This window comes from Streptopelia decaocto, assembly GCF_964273445.1.
Source record: "Streptopelia decaocto genome assembly, chromosome: 1".
NCBI lineage: Eukaryota > Metazoa > Chordata > Aves > Columbiformes > Columbidae > Streptopelia > Streptopelia decaocto.
Genome location: NC_138663.1, coordinates 7,705,904 through 7,721,448, shown reverse-complemented (window position 1 = coordinate 7,721,448; position 15,545 = coordinate 7,705,904). Strand labels below are relative to the sequence as shown.

At 43.3% G+C, this 15,545-nt stretch overlaps 1 protein-coding gene across 2 annotated transcripts in view; it reads right to left on the bottom strand.

Moving 5' to 3' along the window:
- The window catches only part of CAMK1D (calcium/calmodulin dependent protein kinase ID), a 238,297-nt gene that overhangs the window by 39,634 nt on the left and 183,118 nt on the right, over positions 1 to 15,545 (bottom strand). For both annotated transcript variants that reach the window (XM_082072739.1, XM_082072738.1), the window contains exons 4-5: positions 11,693 to 11,831; positions 6,685 to 6,811 (exon numbers count right to left, since the gene is read on the bottom strand). In XM_082072739.1, coding sequence (XP_081928865.1) covers positions 6,685 to 6,811; positions 11,693 to 11,831 — 266 coding nt within the window. The remainder of the gene's footprint in view (positions 1 to 6,684; positions 6,812 to 11,692; positions 11,832 to 15,545) is intronic.

Sequence of the window (15,545 nt, the reverse complement as noted above, 5' to 3'; positions counted from 1 at the left end):
GGCAAGCTGGGACAGTCTGGGAAATCGACATTACTCTTATGTAGAACAGTTGTTCCTCAAAGCTGCTCAACACAACCTTCCCAGACAACTCTTGTGTCCCTTAATCTCTTTCCTTCCCGATTAATCAAAATTTCCCTCCAAGTTTTTCTCAAAAAAGAATAGTTTTTCAAAATGTGCATCAAACAGGCTTTCTGAGACTCAGTTTCCTTTTTTGTTCCATCCTTTATGACTGAAATTGTGACAAAATATGCAGAAGAAGGAAGACAATTTTCCCCTGTCCTTAGGTGATTAGATGTTTTCCAAGTCTCCAGTCCTTCCAAATTCCCAATATTTAATTTGTGTATCTCTTCTACCTTTGACAGGCTGCTCCTGTTTGCATCATTTTCTGGACTGGTAAACACTATATATCTTATATTCCCCCAAAGAAAATATTATGCAAATAGCTCCTGAGCACTATGGATCCTAGTGAGCTCCTGACATTATAGATATGCCATATTAACATAACAGAAAGCAAATCTGAGATGAGGGGATGTGAACTATATAAAGATTCTTCCTCTTAAAACACCAAAGCTGTGCTGGGGCATTTTCCTGTGTTTTAAAGGAGTGAAGAGCACTGATAAGAGACAGGTGCTGCTGCGGATGGTGGCTGTGAAGAAGGTAAGAATACCACGGGATCAAACCCAAAGCAAATGTGAGGCTATTGTCTCCCCTTTGGCAAACTTTAATGAAGAAAGGCAAGAGGTTTAAATAACTATTTTAAGGCCAAATGGCTGCTTTTGATTGTTATTCCAAAGAGCAGACATGCAAGAGGAACAGGAGAACACAGCCAAGCATCATCTGTCTCTGATACACTGAAAACCCAAAAATATTTAATGAGCTGAAAAACAAGTCAGAGGAGCTCCCAGAAATGACAGCAGATCAGCGCCAAGAGGCAAGAGCAGGAGACGCAATGAAAAAACATCCAAGAGCTGACGGCATTTAAGGATCAACACAGACAGCTGAGGAGACAAAACAGCAGTGAGGAGAAGGGGACAGTCAAAGCTCCTGTTTCTGGTGCTGGGGAAATGCCAGCTGAGCAAAGGCTGCCAGCATCACACCTCCCTGGGGAATGCTACACAATGGTCCTCCAGAGACAGGGAAGTCCATGAAGCAAACCTGGACCCTTCCTCCACATCAGGAACTGCATTTCAGGCCAAATCAGCATTGCTACCAGCAGAATGCGGCAGGTAAAATGTTGAGTAATGGTCCCAAGGCATCATCCCACCTGCAGGCACGTGAAGATGTGCTTCCCAGACCAGATGATCTGCTGTTGTACACTTCAGGGTTTTGCTTTTAATAAGAGAAAAAATTAAAAGGCTTGTTTCAAATGAAGGTTCTAAGAAAAGCTACAGGAACGTTTGGAAACCTTTCAGAGCGCTGTGCTATTACCTCCAGTGAACACAGCTATGCTAATAAGCTCCCTAAAAATGCAGCTGCTGGATGCCAAAACCAGCAATCCACGTTCTTGCAAACAGCTCAAGTGATGGGGATCGCTCTGATACTTTAAGCCTGTCGAACAAACTGTACAAGTCAGGAGGGTGCCTGTTCTTCATGCCAGCCTCACGCTTTAAAGCGACTCCCCTTCATTCCCATGATGGTGCTGCTCCCAGCAGATTTTGCTGTCTCACGAGAACTCGGTCCAGTGCTATTTTCTGTGGTTTATATGGCTTCCCGCAAGCTGTGTGCCAGAAGGAATGAGGCATTTGAACAAAGGGTGACGGTCTTGAAGATCCCCATAGGAGTGACAAATCAGCAGGCTGCCATCAGCGTGGGAGGAATAAAAAGATCTAAATAGGGTTAAAGTAACTAAGGACCTGCTGAGATTAAGCAGGGACACAACTCAACTGGCCCAGCAAACTGGCCTTGTGCAAGCCAGGACTAGTAGTTCATCTGGTAACTATTTTAGTGCCAGTCCCACTCACGTAGGCAGGTCGGGTAAGCAAAGAAGGGGAAACACAAATGGGCTGCACAGGTACAAGGTCGCCATGAAACCTGAGAGGGGAGGTGAATAACAGGCAGAGTTTGTAAGGGACACCAAAGGGAGATGGTGACAGCCCCATTGCTTAGGACTCGAAGGTACCACCTCAAGAAGATGGACAGAGAAGAACAACTCTGCACCATAGAGAAGATGGTTGGATGCATGAAGGACCAACCCAGTCCCTTGACTGACGCCAAAGATGGTGCAAGAGGAATGTGAACTCCCCTGCCACTATACAAATCATCTTCTTCACAGTGCAAACAAGCTAAGAGGTATATGAAGCAGCTTCACCGCAAGACGAGAGTCTCTCTTCCACTGACTCCTGGGATGAAAATAACTTCATTCTCTCCTTCATGCAGCCCTCCAGCCTTCATCTTGTTCTAGTTGGTCAAGACTTTGCAGTTTGGTGCTTCTTTCTGAAGGATAACTGGGTTTTGGTGCAGCTCTGCTGGCTTCTTGTGCGCCTGTTGTCCGTATTTCATATCACTGAGTCAGACTCAGATTGAAACATGGAACATAATGCAGCTGTAACACATGCAAGCAAACCCCATTTCAGGATACGGCAATGGAGCTGAGTGATTGCACTGTCACGAGCTTGTGCCTGAGCAAACCCTGGTGAGAGTAGTTCCCATGCTTTGTTTTTACTTGATTACTCATATTTCTGCTGAAACAACTCCTGGGGTTGCGTTTTTGCTAATAAGGGTATTCCAAAGGCTTACTGAATATTTTCAACCTTTGACTCAAAGGATACCAAATAAGCCAAAACTCAACATGGAAATCTATTGCTTACTTAAATGGTTTGGTCTTGTGCAGGGCAAAGAGAAACACACTGCTTTGATATAATCTGAAATTGCTACTGCATTTCTGGCAGAGCTGAAAGGTGTGAAATGACCTTTCGTAAAAGCACTACAGACAATAAAACCAGTGAGTGAGATGGGGTGTACAGGGACCAACCACACATCCAGGGTCCAGCCCCAGTCCTTACAACAGAGAAATACAAGAAAATTTCGCTTGAATTTGGGTTTGGACTCAGAGCAAGAATTTTAAATCTCAGTAGGATTAAGATATTAGGCAGTCACAAACTTGGTTCATAATTCAGCATTTCTGCAAAAGGAGATCAGATTGCCTGAGACAGGCTTTCTGACATTTTTTCCAAACTTTTCAATGCTCATGAGCTTCTTGCAAGTCCAAGTACCATCTGCAGAAGTAACCAAAGCTTTTTGAGAGGCCAACTCTCACACTGAGACCTAATTCCCAAAGAGCCAGAAATCTCTTTAAAGGAATTTGCTAAGCGACCAGAGTCACCTCCTGGTGAGTGTCCAACTTGACACACCTCAAGGATGACTCATCTTCAGGCACCTTTGAACACCTCCTTCATCAAAATCAATTTCTTATAAATGGTGTCAAGCCAAGCAGCCCAAATCTATGATGTTGAAGATGACAGATCACTAATGGCTTACACAGATCTTGCCCATAGTCACACAGATCACTCAGGGTTTTGAAAACACCACTTGTGCAGTTCAGACGATGGGGTGGAATCCATGCAAGCCAACCCACACACCTAATTTGCAATGAAATAAGCTACACAAGCTGCCTCATCTTACCCAGTTTAGGTGCTATCAAGAATTTGGGCATCTAGTCCCAACTAAACTCCTTTTCTAAGAAGTGGAGGGAGATAACAGTGGTAAACAGATAAGAAAATGCAAGACCTTTATATTAGAAGAGGTTGTACTATCTTACTCTTCAGTAAGTAAACATTTAGATTTGCATCTTAACAAAAGTGCCTCAACTAAGTGTAATTGGGTTAAATTATTCTAACCATCATCTTTTCACTGTAGGACTAAAACTGCTGACAAAACTCCTGAAAAGAATGAGATCTCTGAACTGTTGACAGTAATTTAATCTGTAAGGCAGAGTCTTAAAGGATAATGTGCTAATGTACTACCGGTTATGCTCATTTTAGATACACTCTAATTTGATAAGTGTTACTTCAGTTTCCAGAAAGAAAACTGATACTTATTAAGAAGATTAATTACAATTACACCCTCACTTATTTGATGAATTTCTGAACCACAAAACCAGGAATTTACTGTCTCAGGTACCATTATCCTTTGGAGCTGAAACTAAGAAAAGTTGAGTTAAAAACTGAAACACTGAGAGCTGAAAGTATGTTCTACTCAGGGAAATTAGATAGAAAAGATAGGAGGCCTTGTATACTTGCAAATGCTTGCAAAAGGCAGCAGACCTGAGTTAAGATCAGGTCTGCTACCAAGTCAGAAGCTTGTCCAGCACTTTGCACAACAGGATCCAAATGGATCCATTTCTGGAGGTAAAGAACTATAAATAGTAGCAGATGTTGATTACTTATTGACCAAGCTTTGGTGTGTTTTGCGTGTGATAGGTGTCTAAGTTTCTTCCCGAAATTAAAAAGCAAAGTGGTTGAATTGAAGAAAAATAATTAATTCCTCATAATATCTTAGAAAATGGGATGTTCTACATACCTTTTAAAAAAATTGTGCCCGGAATCACCTTGTAAGTGATGAATCTCTGAGTGTGACTTCAATGCTAGGTAAAATGGATGGAAAAGAACCCAAAAAGAGTTGGCAGAGAGGATGCTTCATGGGCCAGCATCGTGGCCCATGTCTGCCCCAGTCCAGATGAGGAGACATATTCATGTTGTGCCATTAGGTGGAGAAGGGGTCTTTACATTTATTTGAGGGCAACAGGCAGGTGCTGCAAATTGGAGCCATGTTGGAAGGCATAAAAGCTTTTACATGCGGACAAATTGCAGACCATGTATGTAGAAGCCATTCCATCAGGTATAATGCTCATGGAGGCCTTTGTGGGCATCACCACAGTGACTGGTAACAAAAATTTTCTGTGCTTGGAAAATGTTGTCTGGGCAACCAGTTATATGAAGGAAAAAAACCTCTATAGAGGACCTGCCTCCTGTGGAAAAAAAAATGAAATAGAACTAACATTTAAAGAGATTTTTCTTTGTGAGAGGGGAAAAACTCCTGTCAGCACTTCAGAAATAAGCGGCCGTGACCTCTTGAACTGTGATGAGTAAATCCTGCACTCAGTAAGGTAACAAGGGGCCTGGAGACACTTGTGTAGCTATCAGCACCCAGACCATGAGTAATGAGAGCTCTCAAACATCTCTCAAACCACAATTTGTGTCACATGCTCCGAGAGCTTCTTCTCCAAAATAGCAAGTTTTCTTATGTAAATGGCTACGCTGAGAGGCCATATGAGATCACCCGGTGCCCAAACAGAGTCGTACTCCCTCATTTTCATCAGCGCTTCAGCAAACATCATCTGAGATTCCCAGCGTCTCACAGACTTTATTCTAGTCAGTGCCCATTTCAGAACAAAATAAAACATGTTAATTAAGGGCAGAATAGCTGACAGCAAAAATTATGAAAATTGCTGTCTCAGCTCAAGCCCTGCTAGTGCTTTGGAAGAAGATTTCCAGTCTGGTGTGATGACATGAGACAGCTCTTCAGGCTGTACAGAGTGCATCCTGACTCATCTGTCTTAAAATGAAAAAAAGCGATGGGTTGATGGCTTCACGATGGGAAGGCAGAGAAATCTTTTCCTTTTTCTGATGTTATCAGGATAGATGGTGCCTGTGCAGCGTGAAGATAATGCCCGGAAAAAGGTATTCCTGGGACAAATCTGGATCACTGTGTGATAACCACATCATTTGTTTGAGTTCTCATACTGTGTTATCACCAGAGCTATGAAAACACAGGTGAGGTGGCAGCTGCAAAGCAAAAGGAGCGTCTGACTACTGGAAAACATCAGGTTATTCCTACTGGAAAGATGTGAGACAAATCTGTCCCTGGGAAAGCCACTGTCATTTGAGTTTCATGAATTTCATGGATACCCCACAGAGATTAATTTTACCGTCTCAGCTGACTAGCTTGGTGTAGTATGAGGCACAGGCTTGCTGGACCCAACTCATGCATGAAGTGAGCCTTTTAAATAGTGTTTGCTCAAACAGACCTTGTTGTCACCTGCCATGTAGTTCTCACATTCAGTTACTTTAACTTTTTTAAAAGGGTGCCAGTAAACACACTGCTAATCCATAGCCTGGTACAATTGCTACTGAAAGGACGGAAGAGCAAAGAATCAAAATTAGGAAACAAATTGATAGCGTCCAGGAAGACCCAAGGATCTAAAGAGCTTCTGCTTATTCATATCTAGGAGTCAGTAGCTTAATGTGGTTTTAACAGAGGATCACTGAACATGTCTGAATAAAGGCAGCTCTTCTGTCAGGAGAATCTGGCAAATGCTATCCTTTATGATTAAAATAATATGTTACATTAAGTAAAGCATCTTGGTTTTGCAGAATCAATGTATTTGTGGCTACTCTTCAGGTGCTCCTGATTTAAGTACAGGCGGTGCCTTTGAGAGAACTCATTCTGCAAAGAATTAAAATCATGAAAGTGAATCCTACAAACCCAGAGCAGGATTGCAGGATCGAGACCTGAAGGAGAAGAGCACACAAGGCAGAGCACCAGCAACTTCTGAAATCTACCAAACATCCGTAACATTTCATCTGCGCTATGTAGCAGCACTAGAAAACATGTATTATTTCCTTTCCACTGTCTGTCTGTGTTGCAGCTGGGAAGACTGGATGGCAATATAACCAAACCTCTTACCGACATAGCCAGGCGTCCCGCAGGCTGTGGACATCACATCTCCTTTACCCTCCATCTTCGACAATCCAAAGTCACTGATCATGATTTTTGACTCTTCATCCTGGCTGTAGTAGAGCAGGTTCTCGGGCTGGAAAGGAGAACAAGCAAAATGTGTTTTGAATATGGAAGTCCAGTAACAATGTGTGTTGGCTGATGTGTTGCATTTAGTACAACCCTTAGTTACACCATACAGTAATATAATTGGGTTCCCCTAAATCCTAAAGAGTTGCCCTTACAACCGATACATAGATACTGTCCAGACTGCTGTATGGTAACTAATGAAAGAAGCTGACACCTTGGGCTTTGAGTAACTTTCCTGTGATAACAGACATCTCCTTTGGCACCCCAAATAAGAAATAAGTCCCTTACTTGTGAGATGTGTCTGACTTATCAGCACTTCAGAGCGATAAAACAGAAGGATTAATTTGAAGACAGGTAAATATGGTAAATCCAGGTAGTGTAACGAGAAGGTTTTTATACAGCATTTAAAAAAATAAAAAGGAAAATAGCAGGTATTAGAGATTTTTTGTATCTTCCCTGCTGGAAATAAGTTATGAGAGAGGAAATGCCTTTACGGTTAACAGACTTGCAGCAAGGATGTTTTAGCTAAAGCCGATTAGGAAAAAATGCTACAGCACTAAGCACCGTGACTTGTTTAGGCTGAAGGAAAACAAGAATCACTCCACAAAGCCCTGTGACTTTATATCAACGTCAGGCGGTCTGGAGAGCACAACCAGCTCCATCTGCTGCAGCGTAGTTCTCCATCCATGCGTTTTGAACGTGCTGCTGCTCCACAGCAAAGCTCTTGCTAGGTGCTGTGACAGCACATTCTTCCCCTAATTCATATTTGGGCTCGCAGAAAAGGTCCAGCATAGGCTGGCGCTCTGACAGTCTGATGGCAACAGGGTGCCGCTGCACCACCCAGACCTTGGGGTCTTCATCTACAAAAGTGCTGGATACCCAATGTTTCGACACAAGCCTGGTGTAGACTTCTTGCCCAGAAGCTGGTACAAACACCCACCCGCATGCAACACATTCTGTCCATCAGCCCCTGCGTGCTCCAGGAAATGTCGAAAAGTAGCTGTGGCCACACAACATCATCAGACTCCTCGGGACACATCCAAGCTTGGGTTTGTGAAGAGCAATTGCAGTGCAGCAGCACCAGCATCTGTCTTCATCCTGTAACCTCTTGCTCTGGGGAAAGGGGCAATGAAGAAACACTGGAGGGTGACTTCGCTATCCTACTCTGAGTACACTGTGCCCTTGTGGCCAGGAAGGCCAATGGCATCCTGGGGTGGATTAGAAGGGGGGTGGTCAGTAGGTCAGAGAGGTTCTCCTGCCCCTCTACTCTGCCCTGGTGAGACCACACCTGGAATATTGTGTCCAGTTCTGGGCCCCTCAGTTCCAGAAGGACAGGGAACTGCTGGAGAGAGTCCAGCGCAGGGCAACAAAGATGCTGAAGGGAGTGGAGCATCTCCCGTGTGAGGAAAGGCTGAGGGAGCTGGGGCTCTTTAGCTTGGAGAAGAGGAGACTGAGAGGTGACCTCATTAATGTTTACAGATATATAAAGGGTGAGTGTCACGAGGATGGAGCCAGGCTCTTCTTGGTGACAACCAATGATAGGACAAGGGGCAATGGGTACAAACTGGAACACAAGAGGTTCCACTTAAATTTGAAAAGAAACTTCTTCTCAGTGAGGGTGACAGAGCCTGGAACAGGCTGCCCAGGGAGGTTGTGGAGTCTCCTTCTCTGCAGACATTCAAACCCGCCTGGACACCTTCCTGTGTAACCTCATCTGGGTGTTCCTGCTCCAGCAGGGGGATTGCACTGGATGAGCTTTCGAGGTCCCTTCCAATCCCAGACATTCTGTGATTTTGTGATTCTATCCTGCTTAGTCTCAAGTGGAGGTTAAAGCTCTTTCTGGCTCCCTGAGCCCAACATGAAGCCACAAAGCGATGGTTATATCCATGGGATATGATGCCCATGATCTACAAACTGTGAGCCAGAGGGAGCCAAAAAGGGAAACAATTCTATTCATAAAAATAATTATGAAGTTATACCATTTATGGTTTTTGTCATTATATCTTTAATTGGCCTTTATAATGCTGCCACTGTTTTCAAGCACTGCATGAGTCAGTTTTATGCCACAGTCAGCCCTTGGCTGGAGCTACTCCTGATTTTTACCAGTGTAACTCACCTTAGGCTGCCACTTTCTCATATTTAGTAAAGCCAAGAAACCCTCCCATTTCAAATTCAAACCATTAAAAAATCTGTTTAAAAGAACTCTGGTCATTCAAGCTGGATAATTCCAAAAGTGTTCAGTGCCAACTGGAGCTGCTCGAGTCTTTCAGTTGTTTTGTACATCCTGGACATCCCTGGACTTTATCTGCTGCCACCTCTTGATATCTGCTGCTGTGTTATTTAGATTAGAGACGTGGAGCACAGATCAGCTTTTCCCAACTACAGCAAGTACTATTTTGGTATCTGAATAACACATAATTACAATAAATAATCATTATAGATTTTTCAAGGCTTATATTTCTGTAGAGTGGATTCTTTCCCAGAGTTTCATTTTGAGGGATCACAATTAGAAACTTCCACTTATCTTGATATTTTGAGATCATAAAAAGCCTTATTACATCCACATTTTTGCCATCATGGTATGTTTGTGCTAACAGAAATTCACAGCAGGTGTTCCTCACACACCATATTTTATGACTCATTTTAAAACAACTGATATGGTACTGACAAAGACTTGCAAACAAAAATAAAGAAAAAGAGCTAGTCTTTGCCCCAAAATACCACCAGAGAATGTTGGTTTGATCTAAATTCAGTATGTCCTCACATAAACTCTGAAAGTAATTCACAGATGAATCCACCTCCCAATTAACAGATCTCATATTTTATTATAGGAACTTTTTAATAAGTTTGATCTGTTTTAAAGCAAGAGCTACAGCCTTCCTTTAAATTACAAAGGCAGGAATATTAAGAGCCTGCACAATGGAGTGTCTGAGTTAAGAGCACTCAGACCTCCCTCCAAAACCTCTGGTTGCAGAAATAAACCTGAAGTTATTTTCTGCAGCTTGAATTTAGGAGAAAGCCGGCCATGTTAAAATTCTATACAATGCTTCCATACTGAAGTGCAGGGGAGCTCTAATAAATATTAAAATATCTTTATGTACTTCAGGAAATGAATGGGAACTGAAGGCCGCACGTGAAGATTGTAGGAGACAGAAGACTAACCCATGTCTCCTTACAGAAAACCCATTATTTGGGACTATTGGGACTAAACTGGACAATGCTGAGGAGGAAATACTATTTGTGGACAGCACTGTATACTTTCCTTCAGTGGACTCAAGGTTTTTCCTTTAAAGAGTGCAAAATCAATGATTTAAAAAATATTTTTCTACTTTCTATTGTTCTATTCTATCTATTGAAGCGAAGCTCATAGATGCCCACTTCTGGCAGAGGAATCCAAGCCTGAGGCAAGTCCCTTGCAGCAGTAATGTGTGGAAAAGCTTAAAATCCTGTGGGAATGGCCCCTGTGTAGCAAAAAGCTTCCCATCTGGAGCCAAAGAGCAGCAGAAGAAAATCGCTGTGTTGAGGTTTTCACAAAACGAGGCCACGTCTGCCTGTCTTGGGCACCTTGGACAGCTGTGGTGCTGGTGGTTACACTGGGCTCTATTTTGGCCCCACTGCATAACATTTTAGGAACAAGCCTGCCATTTATTGTTTTGCACCACACAGCATTTCATATCAGCACTAATTTTGGAGGAGATAAAAAGGAAATAAACAGTATCACTATAATTTTTCATCCGGATTAAGACAAAACAGCGAGGTCATATTCTCAGCACTACAACCTTCATGAAGAAGACTTGCCAAAAATCGCAAACATACAGTTTAATGTTAGACCAAATTAAAAATTTAATTAATTTAAAAATGCATTTAATACAAATTGTATTTAAGAAGGTAAAAAAAAAAACAAAAGGACTTCTTTGTAGCTCTTCACTCTATCAATGTTCATTAAGCCTTCAGGTAATTTGACCTGTTTTGTCAAAGTCTATTATCTTTATATAGGGAAAATTCAAGGCCACAGCATCAACATCCGTGGCAATTCCTGTTTGGAGCATCCGTCCAAAACACAACCAGAGGTGTTATTTCATTCACTGAATCCTTAATTACTGGCATTAAACTCTGGAAGATTAACTAGCTCAGAAACAGAACCCCCAGTTTTCTTCTGACATTTGTTTCTTCTTCTGATGCCTTCTGCTGATTTATTAAGATACTAAAGATGGGGAGGTTTAGCTGCGTGTTATGAATTGTAAGCCTTTTGGATTATCTTAATGACAGTTACATAGGAATCTTAATGACAGATATAGGAAGGAAACAATATATAAAAAATATCCTGTTGTGTTTTTTTTTTTTTTGCCAGAAAAGCTGAGTTTTTGATGTGATAACACAGTACAGCTAAAAGGAAAATTATCTAAAAATCACATTTGCACACAATGTTCCTTAGGAGAATCCTCACTGTTAACAGTGTCTCCAAAAGCAGTGGTCCAAATAGCACAATATGAAATCATTGCATTTTCGCACACTACTTACCGTTACTGATTATTATTAAGGAAAATTAAATATATTATAGCACAGTAAATCTGTAAGATCCTTTACAGCAGTAAACACATCGCATCTGAGATGAGTCTCCTGCCTTAATGTAACATTTTGGGTCTCAATGAACAACTTGTTCCACATCATACACACATAATTCCCATTGTAACAGCACTGATTGCAAAGTCCTCATTAAAACCAATTATGATGGGAGGATGTGGAGCCTTCAGAGCATCCCTCTTATGGTAAATCCTTACTGAGACAGCCAGTCCCACAAGGGGTTGGACTTCCGTGCGTTAGGCTCACATAATTACACAACCTTCATTAACACTGTTCAGAGGACCAAGTCACACCGCGGTTGTACCTTGAGGTCCCTGTGCACGATGCCCATTCGGTGCAGGTAGTAGACGGCATCCAGGACCTGTCGGATCAGGGTGCTGGCGTCCTTCTCAGTGTAGAAACCTTTCTCGACGATGCGGTCGAAAAGCTCTCCCCCCGACACTCTGGAAAACATGACAGGATGCAAGTGTGAGGATTTTCTTCGAAACATGCTTTCTACCTCACTAAAGGATGACCAGGTCCATGCACTAGCCACAGGCAGTCTGAGCACATGTCTGTCTGTAGCTCTGGGAGATCTCCTACTGCTCCAGCACTTGGGTTTGGTTTTCCCATAGTGCAAGGACTGGTTGTGCTATAATGGAAAGTAAAATCCATCACACACAGAATCATAGAACAGCTTGGGTTGGAAGAGACCTTCAAAGCTCATCCAGTGCCACCCCTGCCATGAGCAGGGACATCTTCACCCAGATCAGGTTGCTCAGAGCCCCGTCCAGCCTGGCCTGGGATGTCTCCAGGGATGGGGCATCCACCACCTCTCTGGGCAACCTGGGCCAGGGTTTCACCACCCTCAGTGTAAAAAATTTCTTCTTCATGTCTAATCTGAATCTCCCCTCCTTTAGTTTAAAACCATCACCCCTTGTCCTATCACAACAGGCCCTGCCAAAAAGTCTGTCCCCATCTTTCTCATCATCCCCTTTTAAGCACTGAAAGGCCACAATAAGGTCTCCCCAGAGCCTTCTCTTCTCCAGGCTGAACACCCCAACTCTCTCAGCCTGTCCTCCCAGCAGAGCTGTTCCAGCCTCGGATCATTCCTGTGGCTCCTCTGGCCCCTGTCCAACAGGTCCATGTGTGTCCTGTGCTGAGGACCCCAGAGCTGGACCAGCACTGCAGGTGGGGTCTCACCAGAGCGGAGCAGAGGGGCAGAATCACCTCCCTGACCTGCTGCCCACGCTCCTTGTGATGCAGCCCAGGACACCAGCATCCTCTCATCCACCAGCATCCCTCAAAGACTCACTAGAACTTGCAGATGGAAACCACAGCTCTAGCCAACAAGAGCCAAGAGAGCAGACACTGTTTTTCATGCTGTCCCACACTAATGAACTTCATACAGGTGAATTTGGTCTGCCCTTCCCCCTGGTGTTGTTCCACTGGGGTTGTGGGGCTCCCTACTAGCATGATCCCTTGGGGTTCACTTTTTACTCTACCAACCAAGCCTTGGGTTTTGCGCTGGGAGAATGGTCCCTTTCTCCTTTCCCCACCAGCAGGCGAAATGCATACGGTAGTTCCTGCCAGTACCTATAGAGTGTTGGTTCATTAAAGAACTCTAGGTCTCCGGCAATTTTAAATGCTCTCAGAGGTCCCTCCCTTTACCCACACATGTACATTCATTTGTCACCAGACACAAACTCTTTAGGCAGAGCATGGCCTCTGCCTGGCACTGGTAACAGACAGTTATTGATGAGGGAGAATAGATTATCAGTGCAATTAATCACCAGATGACACAGATGGGGAAAGGATTCTGCAGCTCAAAGAAGAAAGAAAATAAAACCTTGACATCCCGCTATTTAATGTCTGTTATATTATGCTTTTTCTCTGCCCTGCTAGAAATAACACGTTCTGAACCTAATCTTAAATAAAGAATGGACACATTAGAACTCCCTGGAGGGGTATCTGGGGAAGCAAAAGAGGAAAGAAAATTCTGAGTAATTGAAATAATAAAACTGTCAGCAAAAAACTGCCCTACTATGGTAAATAAAAGATTTTCATTTTAACAAGCAAAACCTATTAAAAATAAAATGTATGCAATATGTTCTTTTCAGTAAGCTGCACCACTTAGCATACCATAAATAGCACAGTAAAACTTTCTCTAAAAACAAACCTAATAAAGGGAAAATAATAAATGATTACAGTCATTAAATACATATGGACTCGGAGCCTGCCATTATATGAACACTAGGTAATTCAGCCATAGCCACTCTGAGCAATAATCTGCTTGAATAATGCCATGAAGTCACTTCCTAGGGAAGTTTGGAGCCTGAATGGAAGAGAAGGCTACTGCTAAAAACGAACACGTTCAACTGCAAAAATGAAAAGCAACCTTGGAAGAGAAAAACCCCAACTAACAGATAATCCTCCTATTAACTGCTGGGCAAACAAACCAAATAGCTTGCTAAAATATTGGCATTAATTAGAAACTTTGCAATGAAGGTGAAGTTCACCCAGGGTCTGAAGTCCATCCAGGAGACCCCTGACCACACCAGCATCCCAGCTGCTTGTTGCTGGAAGAGGGTGCTGGGCTGACCATGGGGTGAGAAGAACACCCTGGTACCAAACAGGAGATATTGTGACCACGGCACAGTGGGGCAGGAGACACGGCAGGTAGAGGCTGCACTGGCAGAAGTGCCATCGCACAGCAACCTGCTCTGAGATGACACCCTGAACACTGCACAGAAAAACTTGAATTAAAACCCTGTATTTCTCATATATATAGGCAGTGTGGCCAGCAAGCCTAGCAAAGTGATTGTCCCCCTGTACTGGGCACTGGTGAGGCTGCACCTCGAATCCTGGGGTCAGTTTGGGGCCCCTCATTACAAGACAGACCTTAAGGTGCTGGAGCAAGTTCAGAGATGGGAACGGAGCTGGGGAAGGGCCTGGAGCACAAGTGTGATGGGAGCGGCTGAGGGACCTGGGGGGTTCAGCTGGAGAACAGGAGCTGAGGGGAGACCTTCTGATCTCTGAACTGTCTGAAAGGAGCTTGGAGCATGGAGGGGGTTGGTCTCTTCTCCCAAGCAACAAATGACAGAACAAGAAGAAATGGCCTCAGGTTGCACCAGGGGAGGTTTAGATTCGAAATTAGGAAAAAATTCTTCATGGAAAGGGTTGTCAGGCATTGGAACAGGCTGCCCAGGGCAGTAGTGGAGTCACCATCCCTGGAGGGGTTTAAAAGACACATAGATGTGGTGCTTAGGGACATGGTTTAGTGACAGTGTTGGGTTAAGGGTTGGAATTTATGATCTTAAAGGTCTTTTCCAACCAAAATGATTCTATGATTCTATGATATCTACATCGGGTATTGCTCCAAGCCCCTCTCAGCCCTACACCCTTTGCTGGACCCATCGCCTTCCATGCCAGGGGAGAACAAACACACCTCTGCCTCGCTGTTCACTGAAGGCAGATACAGCTTTATTGAATCTGGCTCCTATTAGCTGACTGTCTTTTTCTATTTCCCCTGCAGCCCTTTTGTTTCCTGTGGATTGATTGCACTGAAAATTGAGCCCACGCAGTAATTAATATGACTGAATACAGCACATTTCCCCACGAAAATGCAGTGCGTGCTGTTTTGCAATTTCATACAGTTACTTTTGTTATATTGAAGAGATGGACTGCTTTAGTAGATACTGATTTATATTGTGTGCTTTCCCGCACAAGGACTCTCTCCTTCGACATTTGCAGAGAACACACTTCCACAACATTTTTTTCAGCAAAATGACTAAATTTCCCTCCTGTCAGCTCACTCCCCATCCCCCTTAAGGCCTCATTCTTTAATCGAAAGCTTTTCTTAGTCAAATTTAGTCCGGTGGATCTACTGTACCCAGGCTCAATCTGTTTATAATTTTATTTCAACACACGGAAAACACTCACAACCTCTTAAATGATGCATTGCAAACCAGAGCTTAATCCAAGGACTCAGGAGGAACAGACGATAAGTTCATAGCCACTTGCTTATTCAGAATGTTAACAGCATCCGAAGTGCACACTAAGAGTTGAGGGGGGCCTGTGGTCCTATTTATTTGTGTGGTGAGTCCGTGTTATGGCATATGGGATTTACATTACATGTTTGCACTCACCTATAGAGTATTCCTGCTGTGGGCAAGAGT